At 42.9% G+C, this 17,569-nt stretch overlaps 1 protein-coding gene across 1 annotated transcript in view; it reads left to right on the top strand.

Annotated features, from left to right (window-relative positions):
* BTBD11 (BTB domain containing 11) overlaps positions 1-17,569 on the top strand; it is a 331,313-nt gene that overhangs the window by 206,864 nt on the left and 106,880 nt on the right. Inside the window, 1 exon segment of the mRNA XM_030545135.1 lies at positions 3,161-3,310. Coding sequence (XP_030400995.1) covers positions 3,161-3,310 — 150 coding nt within the window.

The following is a 17,569-nucleotide window of genomic DNA, read 5'->3' on the forward strand; positions in this document are numbered from 1 at the left end:
TCATTCAGTTGCTTTACTTTTGCTATCAGTTCTGACTGTACTTCCTAGATGCCAATTTGGTATTATTTTGTATCTCTTTCCTGTGTCCTTCCCTCATAATATGCCTTATTTGTCTTTCTGGGCACTATGAGTGAAATTCTGTCCCCATTCAAATCAGTGTAAGTTTTGGCATTGACTTCAGTGGAGCCAGGATTTCATCCTACCTCCTTACTGTGACTGTGTTCCACTCTGGGCTCATTTAAAACCTTCTTGCATAGGTTCCTCTTTCCGAGAATCCAGTACGCTGGTTCCCAGCTCATCAAGGAGATTCTATGCTCTCATCTTTCCTTCCCCAAAAGAAGATCCATGTGATATGAACCTGAATCCTTTCAGTCAGGTCTGTCCCCTCCCTGATTCAGGATTTTAGGGCCACTCTACAATAGGCTTTTTTAACAAACCTCACCTATTCTAAGCTGGGGGTGAGGGGTGTGAGAAAAATCCAAGACAATTTGGAACTAACAAGACACTTGCAAAACTTCACTGTTCAGTTGCACTGCATTTCTTGCTTCCTATCCCCTTTCTTGTGGTCTCCTTGGTCGGTAAGCTCTTTGGTGCAAGAACTGTCCATTTTCTCATTTTTCTCTGTAAAGCATCTAGTGCACTGCTGAAATATTTAAATCATCATCACAATCCACTGTCATAAAGAATACAGATCGCAATGGGAAGGTAGGGAAAAGACTTAGAGGGTACAGTGAATATTAAATAAGTCCTATGCGTACTATGAGATGTTGTTGCAAAAATAGCCAGTGACATTCTCTGGCTATACATCTTGTACAGAGGATTCTCTTGTAAAGCTAGGAAAGTAATAACTGCTATACGTAGCATTGATGCAACCACATTTTGGCAGAGACTGCACCATTCTGGACTCACCACTAAAACAGTTAATACTAGAATAGACCAATGGAGGGAACTGAGGCACTGTCACTGGAGCAGGCATTCAGAAATAGGTTAGATAAAACTCATGTGGGAATGAAGTAGAGAAAATTTTCGCATGATGTGTAATGCCTGAATACTTGACTCAGAGAGTCATTTTCATCCCTTCATTTCATGATTCTGTGGCACACCAATTTAGCGGAAACTGCCCCCCTCCTCATTTTTTTTTTATTGTGTGGCATCCTTTTATTTTCAGACTAGACTTTAAAACAGAGATTCTGGTCTGCATGGCCATTAACAACCCAGGGCACTTTTCATAGAAGTATGGACTTTGTTCCGAAATGACCCCTCTCCAAACAGCTCAGCAGCATGCTGTGTGTTGATCTGTGGCCACTCTCCACCACGCAGGCGGCTGCATTTCAAGAGAGCTAAATGTTGTTTCTGAAGTATTTTCCAGACCGCTTGGGAGGAAAGGTGCTATATAAATGTTAGACATTTTTATTATTACCAACTTGTCAAAGAGTGAAATGGTGACATTTTCAGTTAACTTTTACTGAGCTTGAAGTGCCTGGGTATCTTTTGTGTGTGTGAGCTTAATTAGGTGCTTATTAATATCGCAGTATTGTGCAAGGGTGTGGCTAGAATGGTGGTCTGTATGAGACATCTCTGCAGCAGTCCTCCTAGCTCTGCTGAGGGAAAAAGGGAGAGTCTAGAGAGGTAGAAAGGTATTTATTTTGTTTTTGTTTTTACGGATATTTTTCATGGAATCTTTCAGTTCTAGGTCATTGGCTTGACTCCCACTCAGGTCAGCAATGGCCAAAAATCACTACCCTCGGATGGCTGGTTGGTGGCCTTTGTGAAATTAGTTTGTTGTTTAAGAGTCTCAGAGGTAACCACTTTACAAATAGCTCCTCAGTTGATGTTCATTGGTAGATTAGTAGCATTCGCATCAGGGAGAGGCCAAGTATCTAATGAGACAGGGAAACTGAATTATTCCCTCTTCCTCAAGGAAAGTCTTGGGGTACATTAGTGGGCTGGTGGGGGGCTGTGCCTGTTCCTGTACTTGTTTTGTAATGTCTGGTTGGTCTGCAGGGTTATCAGTCCTTCACCTTTCACAAGCACCATTTTTTGTTCATATTTTTCAACATCTGCTTTTTTACCACAGAGGCATCAAAGCTGTGCAAATTGCACAGGTAGACATGGGGCCACATTTATCCTTGGCATAAGCAAGTACAACTCCATTGACTTTAGTTGAGGTGACTTCAATGGAGCTGTGTCTGCTTATGCCAAGGGTGAATTTGCCTCATGGAATGTAATACTGTTGACATCAAGGCACATGGTGCACTGTTCACATACCTCAAAAAAGGGAGAATTGTTTCTGCCTTAACTACACTTCGATGTCACTAATATCTATGGTTTGAGATTGAGTGTTCGGCATTTAATAAGTTCTGTTCTGTAGTATGAAAATGATGTTCAAATTATAAACATGTGCTTGAGTGATTAGATATGCTTTTAGAATGTTACTGTTGTGTCTGAATGAATGTATATATGAGTTAATCCATTTGGTAGGACAGTCCGGCGGCTTTATTCACCTCAGAGAAAGTGCATTACAGTTAAACTAGTCTTGTGCTGCTTCTGCATTATAGGCAGAGGTTCAAAACTTAAAACAGTTCAACAGCCAGGAGTTACATTTGCGGAACAAATGCAATAAGTTTCTAGATGTCGTTGCAGACATCTTGATGCTGTACATTGTTTTGACAGCTAGAAATGAAATTTTCCTTATAGGAAGGTCCTATAATATTTTATAGAAAATAACCTTTCTGTATAGAGGTTTTTATACTAACCTACAGAAGTCTATAGATGGAATTTTCTATTGAATTTAGCTAGTTTAAAAGTAATTTCTATAGAGCTCTGCTTAATATTTCTGGAACACTCTTGACTTCATCTCTGTAAAATTCTACTTGACTTTCCTATAAAAGTTATCCCCAGAATGGACAATGACAGCATGAGAGACTTAAGGGTATTCTGAAAAGTTAATGAGGGACATTTTTGAGTATCTGACTCAGCTGCAATATTGTGTTATATTTATATTATATGTGTTTGTTTTATAAAAAAAATAGATATCTTTTGAGCTCCAAACACATGGTCTTGAAACATACACAGCAAGGTCTGACTGTGACAGCAACTGTCCATAGTGACTAAAATGATCATGATCTTTTCTTTTCTCTCTCTCTTTCATTAACTCTAGGTGTTCTCTGCCTGCCGGACAGTCTGAACCTTCACAAAGACCAGCAAAGGTCAAATAAGCCAGGCGAAGTACAGATGTTTAGCCAATCAGAATTAAGGACCATAGAGCAATCCTTGCTCGCTACCCGGGTGGGAAGCATTGCCGAACTCAGTAAGTGCAACATAAATTATGTTCTTTTTTCCTCTTAAAGTAAAACAAAAAATCCAATGTATTATATCTTTCTATAAAAGACAGGCTGGAGCCTAGGAGTGCTGTCAAGGGAGGCTTCTTTAATAGTGGGAAGAAGGAGGGGCCTTGTTTGTGCCACAGCGATCCCACTTGTCAGTTTGGAAGCTGAAGGGTGGTACAAGGCCTTGGAAGAGAAGAGGTTGAGTGTGTAGATGATACTCACAAACATACAAATGGCTGCATTAGAATTTCAGAAGATCCTTCATCCTCACTTTCTCTCCCCTCACTTCCAGTGGGAGAAAAAACAAAATGAAACTTATAGAACACAAATCAGCTGCTTGGAAAATAAATGATTTGTTATTAATCAAACACTTTTTGGGCAATATGATAAGCTGCTGTACCCGTCACAGTTCTAAAGCTGTGATTTCAGTACAGATAAATTATTTACAGTTCCCTGAACACCACAGAAATGTTTTGTTGTTAGGACACAAATGCTTTGTGAATCCTAATGCAGTGTAAAAACTCAGGGGTTGAAGGTGCGTTTCTTTTTAGGGTTTCCCTGAAGGCAGAAACCTGATATCACATGTTTATACTATAGCTGCAAATTCAAATATTTAGCTGTTTTGGTAGTTCTATTTATAGTTGTACTAAGGGCTGCTGTAGAATGAGGAGCTGTAGCAATACATTCCAAGATGGTGCGGTGGGTCTGGCAAATATATATAATATATATTATATATAGCTGGCAAATAACACAGACAAAGTATTCTTTGGGGATATAGCTAGAAAAAAGCTACCCCCCAAGCAGGGTGGATTGACTAAAATCCAGGAGATTTAAATCAGTGATTAAAAAAATTATTTAAACCACCAAGTGGAAAGCCTCAATTTAAATCATCCATTTTAATCAACTTTTCCATCTCTACTTTGGTTATTTTCTAAAGAAAGGGTGCATTCTCATTGATTAATAACTAAATAGAGCTTTTAATATAGATTTGATACTTCTTTTTATTATGTAACTACACCTCTGACCCAATATAACACGAATTCGGATATAACGCGGTAAAGCAGTGTTCCGGGGGAGCGGGGCTGCATGCTCCAGCGGATCAAAACAAGTTCGATATAACATGGTTTCACCTATAATGTGGTAAGATTTTTTGGCTCCCGCGGACAGCGTTATATGGGGGTAGAGGTGTATATACATTTATATATAGGAGAGTACCCTATAACTATATACATTTATTTAAGCAATTATATAGCTTAACATTTTCAGATTCTTATTAATTGTACATTTTTGGTATGTTAGAAATGGTGACTGATATCCTGCTTATTTACTAGATAATTAACTTTTTGTTTATGATTTGTGTCAAGCAATATTAGGATAGTAACTGGAATTTAATTAAACCCACAAAATAGCATATCAAGCTTATCAAATTAAAATTAAACAAAACAATCTTAAAGTTTTGGCTACATAATCTTCTCTTATCAAAACACGTCTAACATTAACAACTAAAAGGTTTACTAAACAGAGGGATTAACTGTAGTCAGAAAAACCCAGGTCAGCCTGGAAAAATTTTCAAATATTCGTAAGTAAAAGGGACTGGAGTTTAAGTTCCTACTTTTCTAAGTCTCTTGAAAATGAGACAGTCTCCTGAGATATTTAGGCTGACCCACTGTGCCATATTTATAAAGCTTGACCTCAAAAGTTAGATGTTATTTCCCCGATTCTTTCTTTATATCGAAAAGCAGGCTCTAACTCAAAGCTTTTAATAGAGACTCGTGGATTTAGTTTTATTTAAATGTTTTAAGAGACTATAATAAATAAAGCCTCAATATATTTTGTATTAAGCTCAGGTTTCATTTTAAACAGGTTTATTTTTAAGAAGAAAAATGTATTATGTTTTAAATAACAAATGTCAGAAAATTGGATTTAAATTAAAAAATCTCCCCCCCCAAAAAAAAAATATTGTAAAAAATCATTGATTTTTATCCACCCTGCCCTCAGGTCAATGGGAGCTATGTACAGATATCTGAACGCATAATTTGATGCCTTAAGCATATAGATAGCATTCAAAGAGAGTCTCTGAGCAGGGAGCCAGTGCATCTCTCCTGCCACCATGTGAACACATGCCATAGAAGAAGAGTTGGGGGGTGGGTGTGAGAGAGAGCGAGAGAGCTATATATACATACACATAGTACCATACCAGGTCACAATACCCTAGAATCCAGACCCTAAATTTTGTGTACGTCCTAAATACACAGCAAACAAGGGGAAAGAACGACCCTGCAACTTCAATGTTTCTCTGAAAAAGGAAAGTGATTTTTTTTTAAAACAAGTCGCTGGCAACCAAATTCTAAATGAGCATGATTATCCAGAGTTTACTTACATTGATCATTAATTTAAGTGTCCAGAATAGCTAGCATGCAAAAATAGGCAGATACCAAGGAAAGATGCCTCTTTGCTTTCACCTTTTCTGTCTGGAATCAGGATGCCTTGCTGGGTGACCAGCTGTTGGGCTGCTAGTATCTTTGGGGCTAGGAAGAGCAATCTATCTCCCTGCAGGATGATAGCTGGCAAACGGAGCCCATTTACTGCCCTTTTTCTGTTTTCCTCTTCAAGTCACTAACTTTTATATTTTTTTAATCTTTGCCTCTGTCCCAAATAAAACAGAGTAAAATATCTCCAACCTAAATGGATCAAGTATGTTTTCTTGTCTAGTCTTCCATTTTCCCATTCCTTTGCTCCCTCTTCGTGTTTCTTCCACCACTCTCTTTATACTCTCTCTTTTCTGGTTATTTTCATTTTACTGTCTCTCTATTTATTTTTTTTATTCTTTCTCGTCCTGTTTCTCCTGTTCTTTCTAACAAACCAGGTAACATTCCCTCCTTGTTTCATATCTTAACTACGAAACATTTTTGGGTCTTGTCCACTCTCCTTTGCTCTCTATTGTCCTTCCTCTTTACTTTCTTCTTGCTCTGCTCTCTTCTGCTCTCATTGTTGTTCTTCCTAACATCCCTTCCCACACTCTTGTTCTTCTGTTATCTGTTCCCCATTGCTTATTTGTGTTTAGTTGTCTCTCTCCCAAAATCTCTCATCGGTTGTGGAAGGGGAGGTGGGGAGGCTTGCTCCCTCATTGCCCAGGCTGTATCCGTTGTGTGGATAAACATAAGACTTCAGTCTCCAGTGCTGTCAGTCCAGAGACCCCTCCCCTGAGGGGGGATGGACCTTTCTTTCTGGTGGGCTCATGCCACCTCTTTCCAGGATTCAATAGTCCAGAGCCCTCTCCTTCATCTGAGAGGGCAAGGTCATTTGTCTTCTGGTGGGCTCCACCCACAATCCAATGATTTAAATAGACTAGAGCGTTTAACCTCTAAAGCCTTAAATGGCTTGGGACCTGCCTACAGAAAAGACCACCCCACTTCCCACAGGGTGACCAGATAGCAAGTGTGAAAAATCGGGACAGGGAATGAGGGGGTAATAGGAGCCTATATAAGAAAAAGCTCCAAAAATCGGGACTGTCCCTATAAAATCGGGACATCTGGTTACCCTAACTTCCCATAACATACGGCCACAGGTATAATCAGCAGAGGTGCTCAAGCTGGATTCCCTTCATTTAACAGAGGATGCTGGTTGCAGAGCATTTTTCACCAAGCTTCTGTCCTTGGTTTGATACACTCTGGGATTTAGGGTATGCGATAAGGCTTGTTCTTTTGCCCAGCCAGGCATCTGAAGACAGTGGGGCCTCATGGGGGTGATTGTTTAGGGGGAAGGGGCAGTTCAGTGGGGAAAGCCCTACCTATTGGGTTCTTCTTGGGAGGGCTTGCTGGCATTTTTCTGTCAACTTGATGCTAGCTTTACTTTGGTTGTTTTTTTATTTTAAATAATGCGAAAAGTGCCCAAAGTTGCAGACGACTGCCTGATCGGCTGCATTCTAAATGGAAATAAATAAGACTCTAGCACGGAGTATCTGACCAGCTACCTCCTCTTTCTACTACACCTTCTAATTTTGTATGAAATACTTTTGTGGACTTCTTGTCATGATTGAGACATCTGTTCAATACTATGCCAACTCCACATTTCTGGAAATAGCCAAATCAGGCACTGTAATCTGTCAGGATCCGCTGTCTCCAGAAATGTTGATTTGAGTACAGGTTAACTGTGGTGCTCTTCAGTACTAGAGATTAGGAGTGTATCCACATGCTCTCCATTCTTGGAGAACACTAACCCCTCTAGGCAAGTTCATCAAAAGAATGGGACTGCCAGGGAAATTGTTCAACCTCTGTTTTCCCCTGTAATGCCCTTTAACTTTAACTTCTCAGTCCTGTAACAAGAGACACTGGCTAATGCTTAGAGTTGTCTAAAAGCTGTAGCTCCTACAGCAAATGATTGTCATATTTTTTTTTTAGTGTTATATGTGTGCAGTGCTCTGCAGACAAACTTAAAAAGATGAACTCCTGCCTGATGGTGTCTACAATTTAAGTTAGCTGTAGCACAATAAGAGATAACGGAGTAAGATTTTTGGGGGTGGGGAAGGTAAGGAGCTAAGAGAAAGATGAGAGTTACAGTTGTAAAAGGCTATGTACAGGTGCCCATGCTTAATAGTTATGTGTCCACACAGAGGGCAGCATATTTTACCTTTTCATCTACTTGCCACATAAATTCCTTTGTGCTGCATAAATCCACCAAGACTGGTAAGGAGCCAATAATCTCTCATTGCATTTCTGTAGGTGTTGGGCAACTATCATAGAATATCAGGGTTGGAAGGGCTCTCAGGAGGTCATCTAGTCCAACCCCCCTGCTCAAAGCAGGACCAATCCCCAACTAAATCATCCCAGCCAGAGCTTTGTCAAGCCTGACCTTAAAAACCTCTAAGGAAGGAGATTCCACCACCTCCATAGGTAACCCATTGCAGTGCTTCACCACCCTCCTAGTGAAAAAGTTTTTCCTAATATCCAACCCAAACCTCCCCCACTGCAACTTGAGACCATTACTCCTTGTTCTGTCATCTGGTACCACTGAGAATAGTCTAGATCCATTCTGTTTGGAACCCCCTTTCAAGTAGTTGAAAGCAGCTATCAAATCCCCCCTCATTCTTCTCTTCTGCAGACTAAACAATTCCAGTTCCCTCAGCCTCTCCTCATAAGTCATGTGCTCCAGCCCCCTAATCATTTTTGTCACCCTCTGCTGGACTCTTTCCAATTTTTCCACATCCTTCTTGTAGTGTGGGGCCCAAAACTGGACACAGTACTCCAGATGAGGCTTCACCAATGTTAAATAGAGGGGAATGATCACATCCCTCATTCTGATAGCAATGCCCCTACTTATACAGCCCAAAATGCCATTAGCCTTCTTGGCAACAAAGGCACACTGTTGACTCATATCCAGTTTCTCATCCACTGTAACCCCTAGGTCCTTTTCTGCAGAACTGCTTCCTAGCCATTCGGTCCCTAGTCTGTAGCAGTGCATAAGATTCTTCTGTCCTAAGTGCAGGACTCTGCACTTGTCCTTGCTGAACTTCATCAGGTTTCTTTTGGCCCAGTCCTTTAATTTGTTTAGGTCCCTCTGTATCCTATCCCTACCCTCCAGCGTATCTATCACTCCTCCCAGTTTAGTGTCATCTGCAAACTTGCTGAGAGTGTGCTCCACACCATCCTCCAGATCATTAATGAAGATATTGAACAAAACCAGCCCCAGGACCAACCCTTGGGGCACTCCACTTGAAACTAGCTGCCATCTAGACATGGAGCCATTGATCGCTACCTGTTGAGTCCGACGATCTAACCAGCTTTCTATCCACCGTATAGTCCATTCATCCGGCAAGTATACTGTGGGAGACCGTATCAAAAGCTTTGTTAAAGTCAAGGAATAACACATCCACTGCTTTCCCCTCATCCACAGAGCCAGTTGTCTCCTCATAGAAGGCAATTAGGTTAGTCAGGCATGACTTGCCCTTGGTGAATCCATGCTGACTTTTCCTGAACACTTTCCTCTCCTCTAATCGCTTCAGAATTAATTCCTTGAGGACCTGCTCCATGATTTTTCCAGGGACTGAGGTGAGGCTGACTGGCCTGTAGTTCCCCAGATCTTCCTCCTTCCCTTTTTTAAAGATGGGCACTACATTAGCCTTTTTCCAGTCATCCGGGACCTCCCCCGTTCACCATGATTTTTCAAAGATAATGGCCAATGGCTCTGCAATCACATCCACCAACTCCTTTAACACACTCAGATGCAGTGCATCCGGCGCCATGGACATGTGCTCATCCAGTTTTTCTAAATAGTCCCGAACCATTTCTTTCTTCACAGCGGGCTGGTCACCACCTCCCCATACTGTGCTGCCCAGTGCAGCAGTCTGGAAGCTGACCTTGTTCGTGAAGACAGAGGCAAAAAAAGCATTGAGTATATTAGCTTTTTCCACATCCTCTATCACTAGGTTGCCTCCCTCATTCAGTAATGGGCCCACACTTTCCTTGACTTTCTTCTTGTTGCTAACATACCTGAAGAAACCCTTCTTGTTACTCTTAACATCTCTTGCTATCTGCAACTCCAAGTGTGATTTGGCCTTCCTGATTTCACTCCTGCATGCCTGAGCAATATTTTTATACTCCTCCCTGGTCGTTTGTCCAATCTTCCACTTCTTGTAAGTTTCTTTTTTGCGTTTAAGACCAGCAAGGATTTCACTGTTAAGCCAAGCTGGTCTCCTGCTGTATTTACTATTCTTTCTACACAATGGGATGTTTTCTTCCTGCAGCCTCAATAAGGATTTTTTAAAATACAGCCAGCTCTCCTGGACTCCTTTCCCCCTCATGCTATTCTCCCAGGGGATCCTGCCCATCAGTTCCCTAAGGGAGTCAAAGCCTGCTTTTCTGAAGTCCAGGGTCCCTATTCTGCTGCTTTCCTTTCTTCCTTGTGTCAGGATCCTGCTGCTGTAGATTTCTTTGAAAATCCCACCCCAAAATGCTGCCACATCCTGCTTGGTAATCTATCTCCACCTGCCATTTTGCCTTCCTGCTTTTCTTCCTCTGGCGGTTGCAGGAATCAGAAGTGTGCTCTCTACTCTGTGTGATATGTGGGTAACAGATAAAGAGCTCTCGTGTCAGTGAGGAGCTCTCCTGTGACCAGCGTTCCAATCTCTCCACTTTGCCCATGTACTTTAGGATAGAGCAAGAAGCAGTATTCAGCAGAGCTTGAAGGAGACACACTGAACCAGGCAGCAGGAGGGGAGAGAGGGATGAACTGAGTAGCAGAACACTGGATGGGAGAGAGCAAGAGGGATGGGGGAGAGAGATGTTGGGAGCAAGAAGGGAATGGGGAAGATGGACTGGAGAACATGAGGGACGGAGAAGAGAAAAAACTGATATTTAAAAATGTTGAGACAATGGGCCAACTTCATTCCAAATGTAACTTCTTTGACTTTAATGGGTTACACCATTAATAGATTAAGTTCATTGACATGGTTCCCCAAATGTTATCTTTAGCTTGATATTTGTACCATGCTCATTGCTGTAGTATCTGAGTACCTATGCATAGATGGCTTTCCACCTACCATCTGTTCCCATCATGTTCCCTGTTTGTTAATTTGCATGATGAACAGGTTTTCCTGTGACAAAGGACTACCACTCGGTAGCTTGTGCAAGCAGATTCAGCGCCTGGCTCAAACAGGAGAGCTTTTGAGGTGGAAATGGCTGGAGAGGGGAATTGACGAAGATCACATGATCTTCGTTTTCTTTTGCATCTGATTCTGTTTGTAAAGTACTCCTGGGCTTGAAATCAGAACCAGTCTTCAGCTGCTGCTGATTCAGCCGTGTAGGTGTTGTCTTAAACCATAAATAGTTTGAGCTCATGGTTGTATTTACCTCAGAGGGTACATCTTTACTGCAGAGCTAACTCAGACCCTTACTTCAGTGTGGTATCGAACTTGACTCCTGTTCACATATAAAAACCTTTCCCCTGATTGTGGTGGTTCTTTCCATCTGGACTAGCTGAGGTGTAGGTTAGAGCAGTGGTTCTCAAATCCAGTCCGCCGCTTGCTCAGGGAAAGCCCCTGGCAGGCCAGGACGGTTTGTTTACCTGCTGCGTCTGCACATTCGGCTGATCACGGCTCCCGCTGGCCATGGTTCGCTGCACCAGGCCAATGGGGGCTGTGGGAAGGGCAGCCAGTACATTCCTCAGCTCGTGCTGCTTCCTGCAGCCCCCATTGACCTGGAGCATGAACCATGGCCAGGGGGAGCTGCGATCAGCTGAACCTGTGGACGCAGCAGATAAACCAGCCCACCCCTCCAGGGGCTTTCTCTGAACAAGCAACTTTGAGAACCACTGGGCTAGAGCTCAGGTCACTGGAATGATCCAATACCCTTGGGCTGTACCTTGCCAGAAAACCACTCCAAAACAAGCCTAAATAGTAGGAAAAACCCATGAAAACCAGAAAAATATAAGCAGAGGACAGGGTTTGAATTTCTTATAATGATGCCAGGCATGGATTAGATCACGATGCTGGGTGGGGATATGCGTCATGAGGCTAGGTGGGATTTCTGTCAAAATACACATGCCGGCCATCGTTCATCCCACAAGACAAGTGGAAAAACCCACAGGCCTGACTGCCTAAAAATGCCAGCCCAATTGGCCAAAAACACTTGTTTTACGCAAATTTGGCAATGCTTATAGAATGCAGGCTAAATCAATCGAGTGCCAGTAGTCCTTCAGTGCCTTCCCATAATTCCCAGCACGTGCTCAGAAAGACAAAAAAGTTTTTCTACAATTCACTGGGAAAGAATCAAAGAGTTGGCTTATCTAAGTGCTGCCCAAAGAATCCGAGGATGTGCTCCTCAGTCCTGGGGCAGCAACCATGGTAGCAACACACACAGGGGAGTGCAGTGGTGAGAACATGGTAGATCAGGTAGGGCTTTGCACTATGACTGCCCATACCTGGGCTAGGCTCCCAAGTGCCAATCACTCAAGGTAAATCTGCAGTGAAAACACATCCAGAGATAGCCTCACTTCCTATGCAATAGTAATTAACAGAAGGACTGGAACCATCACCCCCTGGTTTAATCATTCGGAGCATTCTCACTGAGGGCTCTTTCAGATGTTCAGTTTGTTTCCCCCTCAATTGTCCAAGCCTTTCTCTGTTGACCTTCAGGTCCTGTTGTAAAACCTGTGCGTTCTCCCGGAGATTTTTGGGTGGGAAGGAATGAGTAGATGGGTGGCTCACTAAGATGAGCTTTCTCATTGGGGTGTGGGAGAGTTTATTACTGTTTAGGACATTGGTCCCTGGATGGCTGTGTTTTTAATATTATTTGTATATGGTCCCAGAGGGATGGGAATAGATATATTTAATTGCAATAAATGAACCGATATTTTTGCTGCATAATAGAATAACATAACTGAAAAACTCCACTCCCAAATTTCTGGTGTGTATTTAATGGCTAGAAGTACAAAAACTTACTAGAGACTTGCACCCGAGGTCCCATTGGTTGCTAGACCAAGCAGAGAAAATGCCCCACAAGGGTTCTCTCAAAACACGGAAAGATCTGTGTCCCCCTGACTGGGGCCCTGTGATCTCAGATCCATCAGGCTGCACTTGCTGTCAAACCCAAGGGGGCTGGCAAACGTATACGCTACCTTTGTGCTTCCCCTGTCCCTGGGACAGCTGGGCCTCAGGGCTGATCTAAATAACACTGGCTTTTAACTGCCCCCTAGGGGCTCTTGCATCACTGGGATTAGTAGAGCACAAGGTGCTCCTGCTATATCTGGTTGCACTCTGGAATGCCCCCCTCATGTTCCCTAATTCTTGATGGCAGGTTTGGGAAGTGGTGGGCTAGAACCAGGCTAGGAGAATCCATTCTATGTTGGGGAAATTCATGACTGCTATACTAAGGCAGGTTTCTGGCCCTTGGATAATACCAAAGCAGCACAAAGAGGGTAAGTATGGGCCAGGATCTAGCCCTAGATGTTTACATCCCTTCAAATTTAGAGCAGAAAGCTACTTCTGGCTTATTTTGAGTCAAGAGTTGGCCAGTTTACATTCATTTTCTAGGAGGGGAAATTGTTCCATGCAGAGCCATTTGGCATACCAAGCTGTGTATGTGGTTAACACCCTGAATAATAATAATAAAAAAAAAACTCCACAAGTAATTGAAACTTTTATTTCAGTCTGCGATATTCTGAAAATATGGATGGGAATCAATAGGAGCACAGGAGAGCTAAGATGGAGCTTTTTTAGCCTCAAATAATATTTGATTTTCTGTGTCAGACATATTTAAATATGTATATACAGGACAGCATTCCTCCCCCACCACCCATTCAGTCTTGAGGAAAGCTTTTCTTTTACCCTGTGAAGATTCTCCACCCCACCCCTTTTGTTTGTTTATTTTACTTTTTCAATCCTGAGCCTACATATTTCTGAAATAACAAATCCCCAGGAGAATCTGTCACACTGTTAAGGATGAAAGGAAAGGTTACCACTCAAGTGTAAATAAGAACGTTGCTGTATATGCCAGTGCTGTTTCATTTCTTCTCACAGTGACAGCTAAGCAAATGATGAAAGTCAGCATCCTCGCCCATGCCTTTTAAGCTATTCTCAATCCTTTGCAGTCAAGAGGAGTGAGCAGTGTAGAAGCAGTGCAACAAATTGACTCAAGTCTGTAAACAAGAGGTTAAAACCAAACATGGAAACAAAAGCTAGGGTAAAAGTGTTTGCCTTGGGGTGACTGTCTCTCCAGTGTTCTCCTTGACAGTGAGTAGTTGTAAATATTTATTTAGTGTCAGCATGAAGGCAACATTTGTCAGGTATTTTAATCAAATTTTAAAAGCCCACATATCACAGCGTTTCTTCCCTGTTTCCATTTCTTTCCCAATTCCTTTCCCCTGAGAACTGTCCTTGAGTTTGTGGGGGTTCTTTTCATGGTGTTCACATTTTATCCTCTCTGTTTAAAAAGAAATCAAAGTAGCTGGTTACTTTCATGGGGTGTCTATTCTTCTCCAGATATTGATGGAAAAACTTAAGAAGAGTAGAGCCATGATTACAGGGTTAAATGAACTGCTGTGCCCTGAGGGGGACACTCAGAAAGACCAGAAATATGTTAGGTCTTATGCCCTTACCTGTCATACCCCGTTGACCAAGCCCAAGTTGGATTAATTATCAGCCAGCTTACCTGGGAGGCCCTAGCTTAGGTGTCTCTGCTCCTGGAAAATGTCAAGCCCACTTCTGGGACAATCTGAAGACTTTTTTTTGAAGCTATGGTGGTGATTTTCCATTACTCAGGTTGTGAGGCAGGGATGCCGGCCCATTGCTAAATCTGCAGTGGAGTTCAGATGCTTGATAGTAGACACTGAATGGAATGGGGACATGCAGTGTTATCATTTCGGGCTTGGCTTAAACGAAGATATTAAAGATTAACTGACACAAGTGGAATCCACATCTGGCCTGAGTGTTTTCATTGACCTATGCATCAAGATGGATGACTTCCTGACCAAACACTGCTAAGCAAAAAGATGGTCCTCCTGACTCCAACCAGTCCTGCTGGCACCAGCCCCCTCTTCCCTCAGCAGCCCAGACCAATGCTTGTCTGTCGGTATCTTGGTGATGGGCAATCTGTGTCTAACTTATCTTCAACTTCCTCTCCAGTACCATCCCCAACACCAACCTATAGGTGCTGGCGAACTCGGGTGCCTCAGGAAATTTCATGGATCTGAAGTTTGCCTGAGCAAACAAAATCCCCACCTGGCGCAAGGACTCTGCCGAGTTCATGCAGCCCAAAGAGAGGTCAGGCCATACATTGAGACCAGTTGCCCACCAGACGACTCCCTTAGAGGTAACTACCCTTCTAGGCCACCAAGAAATCCTTCAGATTGGGCTAATTCGTGAATTGCATTCATCAGTTGTCTTTGGCATCCCCTTACTCATCACCCGTGTCCCACGCTTCCACTGGTGGTCAGGCATGGTACGCTTTGGATCCCTGTTTTACCAACAGTCCTGTTTCCTGAGAGCTGACTTGAGACCAGCAACCATTAGAGATGATCCAGAGGTGACCCCGCAACCCCCATGACCTCCCCAACAGCTCCAGGGGTTCCTGTTAAATATCAACACTATGTCAACATGTTTGACAAAAAGCAACCTGACAAGCTACTGCCCCATCACAGCTATGATTGTCCTATTGACCTCCAGTGAGGAACAGAGATTCCCTTTGGGTGCATTTACTCCTTCTCTGTATTTGAACTTCAGGCCTTCTGGAGAGATCCCAAGGAAAACCTGCAGAAGGGTTTCATTTGCCCCTCTATGTCCTCAGTGGGGCCCCCAATCATCTTTATGGCAAAGAAAAACAGCTTCCTCTGGCCTTGTCTGGATTACAGAGCCATGAACAAGATAACAATCTGAAACCAGTATCCTTTACCAATTATTAATGAGCTGTTTGAAAGGCCACACTCTGTCAAGGTCTTCACAGAGTTGGACCTCCATGGAGCTTATAACCTGGTGTGGTTTCAGGAAGGAGACAAGGAAGGACTGCCTTTCAGACCATGTATGGCCACTTGGTCATGCTGTTTGGGTTGTGCAACACACCAGCAACCTTCCAGTAATGTCATAATTTACCTGGACAACATCCTTGTTGTCTCTGAAAGTCAAGCCTTCCACAATCATTATGTGTGTATTGTCTTGGAGAGACTCCACCAAAACAAACTCTTCACAAAGCTGGAAGTTCCATTAAAGACACAGTGGAAGTCTTGGTATATGTCATCTTACCTGAGGGACATACCATGGAGCCGCTCAAAGTGGCAGCAATATCCAACTGGGTTGCACTGAAGGACACACATGGGATGCAGGGATTCTTGGGATTTGCCAGATTTTGCAGGTGACTTATTAAAGGATTCTTTAGCTTAATTGCACCCATAGCAGTACTCCTGCAAAAGAGGACCTGCTTCACCTGGGGCACGGAGGCTTAGTCAGCCCTTGCACGACAGAGGAGGGCATTCATCTCAGCACTCATCATGATTTACCCAGATTCCACTAAACTACGTATGATCGAGACTGGCACCTCAAATTTTGCCATAAGTTCAATATTATCTCAACATGTGAGCCCCCATAACCAACTCCACCCCTGTGCCTTGTACTCTCAGAAGCTACCTCCAGTAGAAAAAAATTACAACATGTAGAACAAGGAGCTACTATCTACCAAGGCAGATTTTGTGGAGTGGCACCACCCCCTAGAAGTAGCCAGATTCCTGGTCCAAGCTCTGATGGACCACAAGAACCTGGAGTACCTATGGACTGCTAGACACCTTAACCAATGCCACTCCACTGGTTTTTGTTCTTCACTTGATTCAACTTTGTGAACTATCACTCAGGCACAAGTAACAGGAAGAGGATGGGTGCCCAAAGATGAATATCTGAAACCTGGTAAAGAGCCCATTACCACCATACTCAAGATGTCCAACTTTGTCAAAAGAACAATCAACAGCAGTCTGATGTCCTCCACCTACTCCCTGATGACTCGTTCAAAACCCAAATCACCAGACCTTGAACAATTGGGGTATGTGACCCAACTCAATGTTCCGATTTCAGATTGGCCTCCTGTATCACAGAGGTTGCATTTATTTTCTAGAGGGACAACCTAGCCTTCAGGTATTGAAACTATGCCACAATTTGCCTGTTGCAGGCTATTTTGGCCAGTTCAAGACCTGGAATCTGGTATCGAGGCATTTCTGGTGGCTAGATCTTTGAGCTCACATCAAGGATTATATAACATCTTGTGACCTCTGCACAAGTACCAGAAACCCATGATCAAAACCTCTAGGTCTCCTCCAGCATCTGCCCATGCCTCCACAGCCTTGGTCTATCAATGAACTTCACTGTAGAATTTCCAAACTCTCAGGGATGCTCAGTAATCCTGGTTGCCATAGACCTCCTTACAAAGATGGCACACTTCATCCTATACTATACTGTTTCTATTGCATGGAAGATGGCTCAGCTGTTCCTGGAAAATGTCTTCCGCTACCAGGGTCCAGAAAGGGTTGTGAAGAAAACCTTCCTAAAGTGACCCCATGCAGGGCTGAGTAACTCTTAACTGTTTCATGGTCCCTTGCAAAATGTGTTAACTCCTTATACTAAACAATCTGTTCCACCTTGTATTTAGCTGTGACTCTTTGGGTGCCTTTCCCAGACCTGAAGAAGAGCTCTGTGTAGCTCAAAGCATTGTTTCTCTCACCAACAAAAGTTGGTCAAACAACACCCACCTTGTCTCTCTAGCCTCCTG

The sequence above is a fragment of the Gopherus evgoodei genome, chromosome 1, assembly GCF_007399415.2.
Source record: "Gopherus evgoodei ecotype Sinaloan lineage chromosome 1, rGopEvg1_v1.p, whole genome shotgun sequence".
Taxonomy (NCBI): Eukaryota; Metazoa; Chordata; order Testudines; family Testudinidae; genus Gopherus; species Gopherus evgoodei.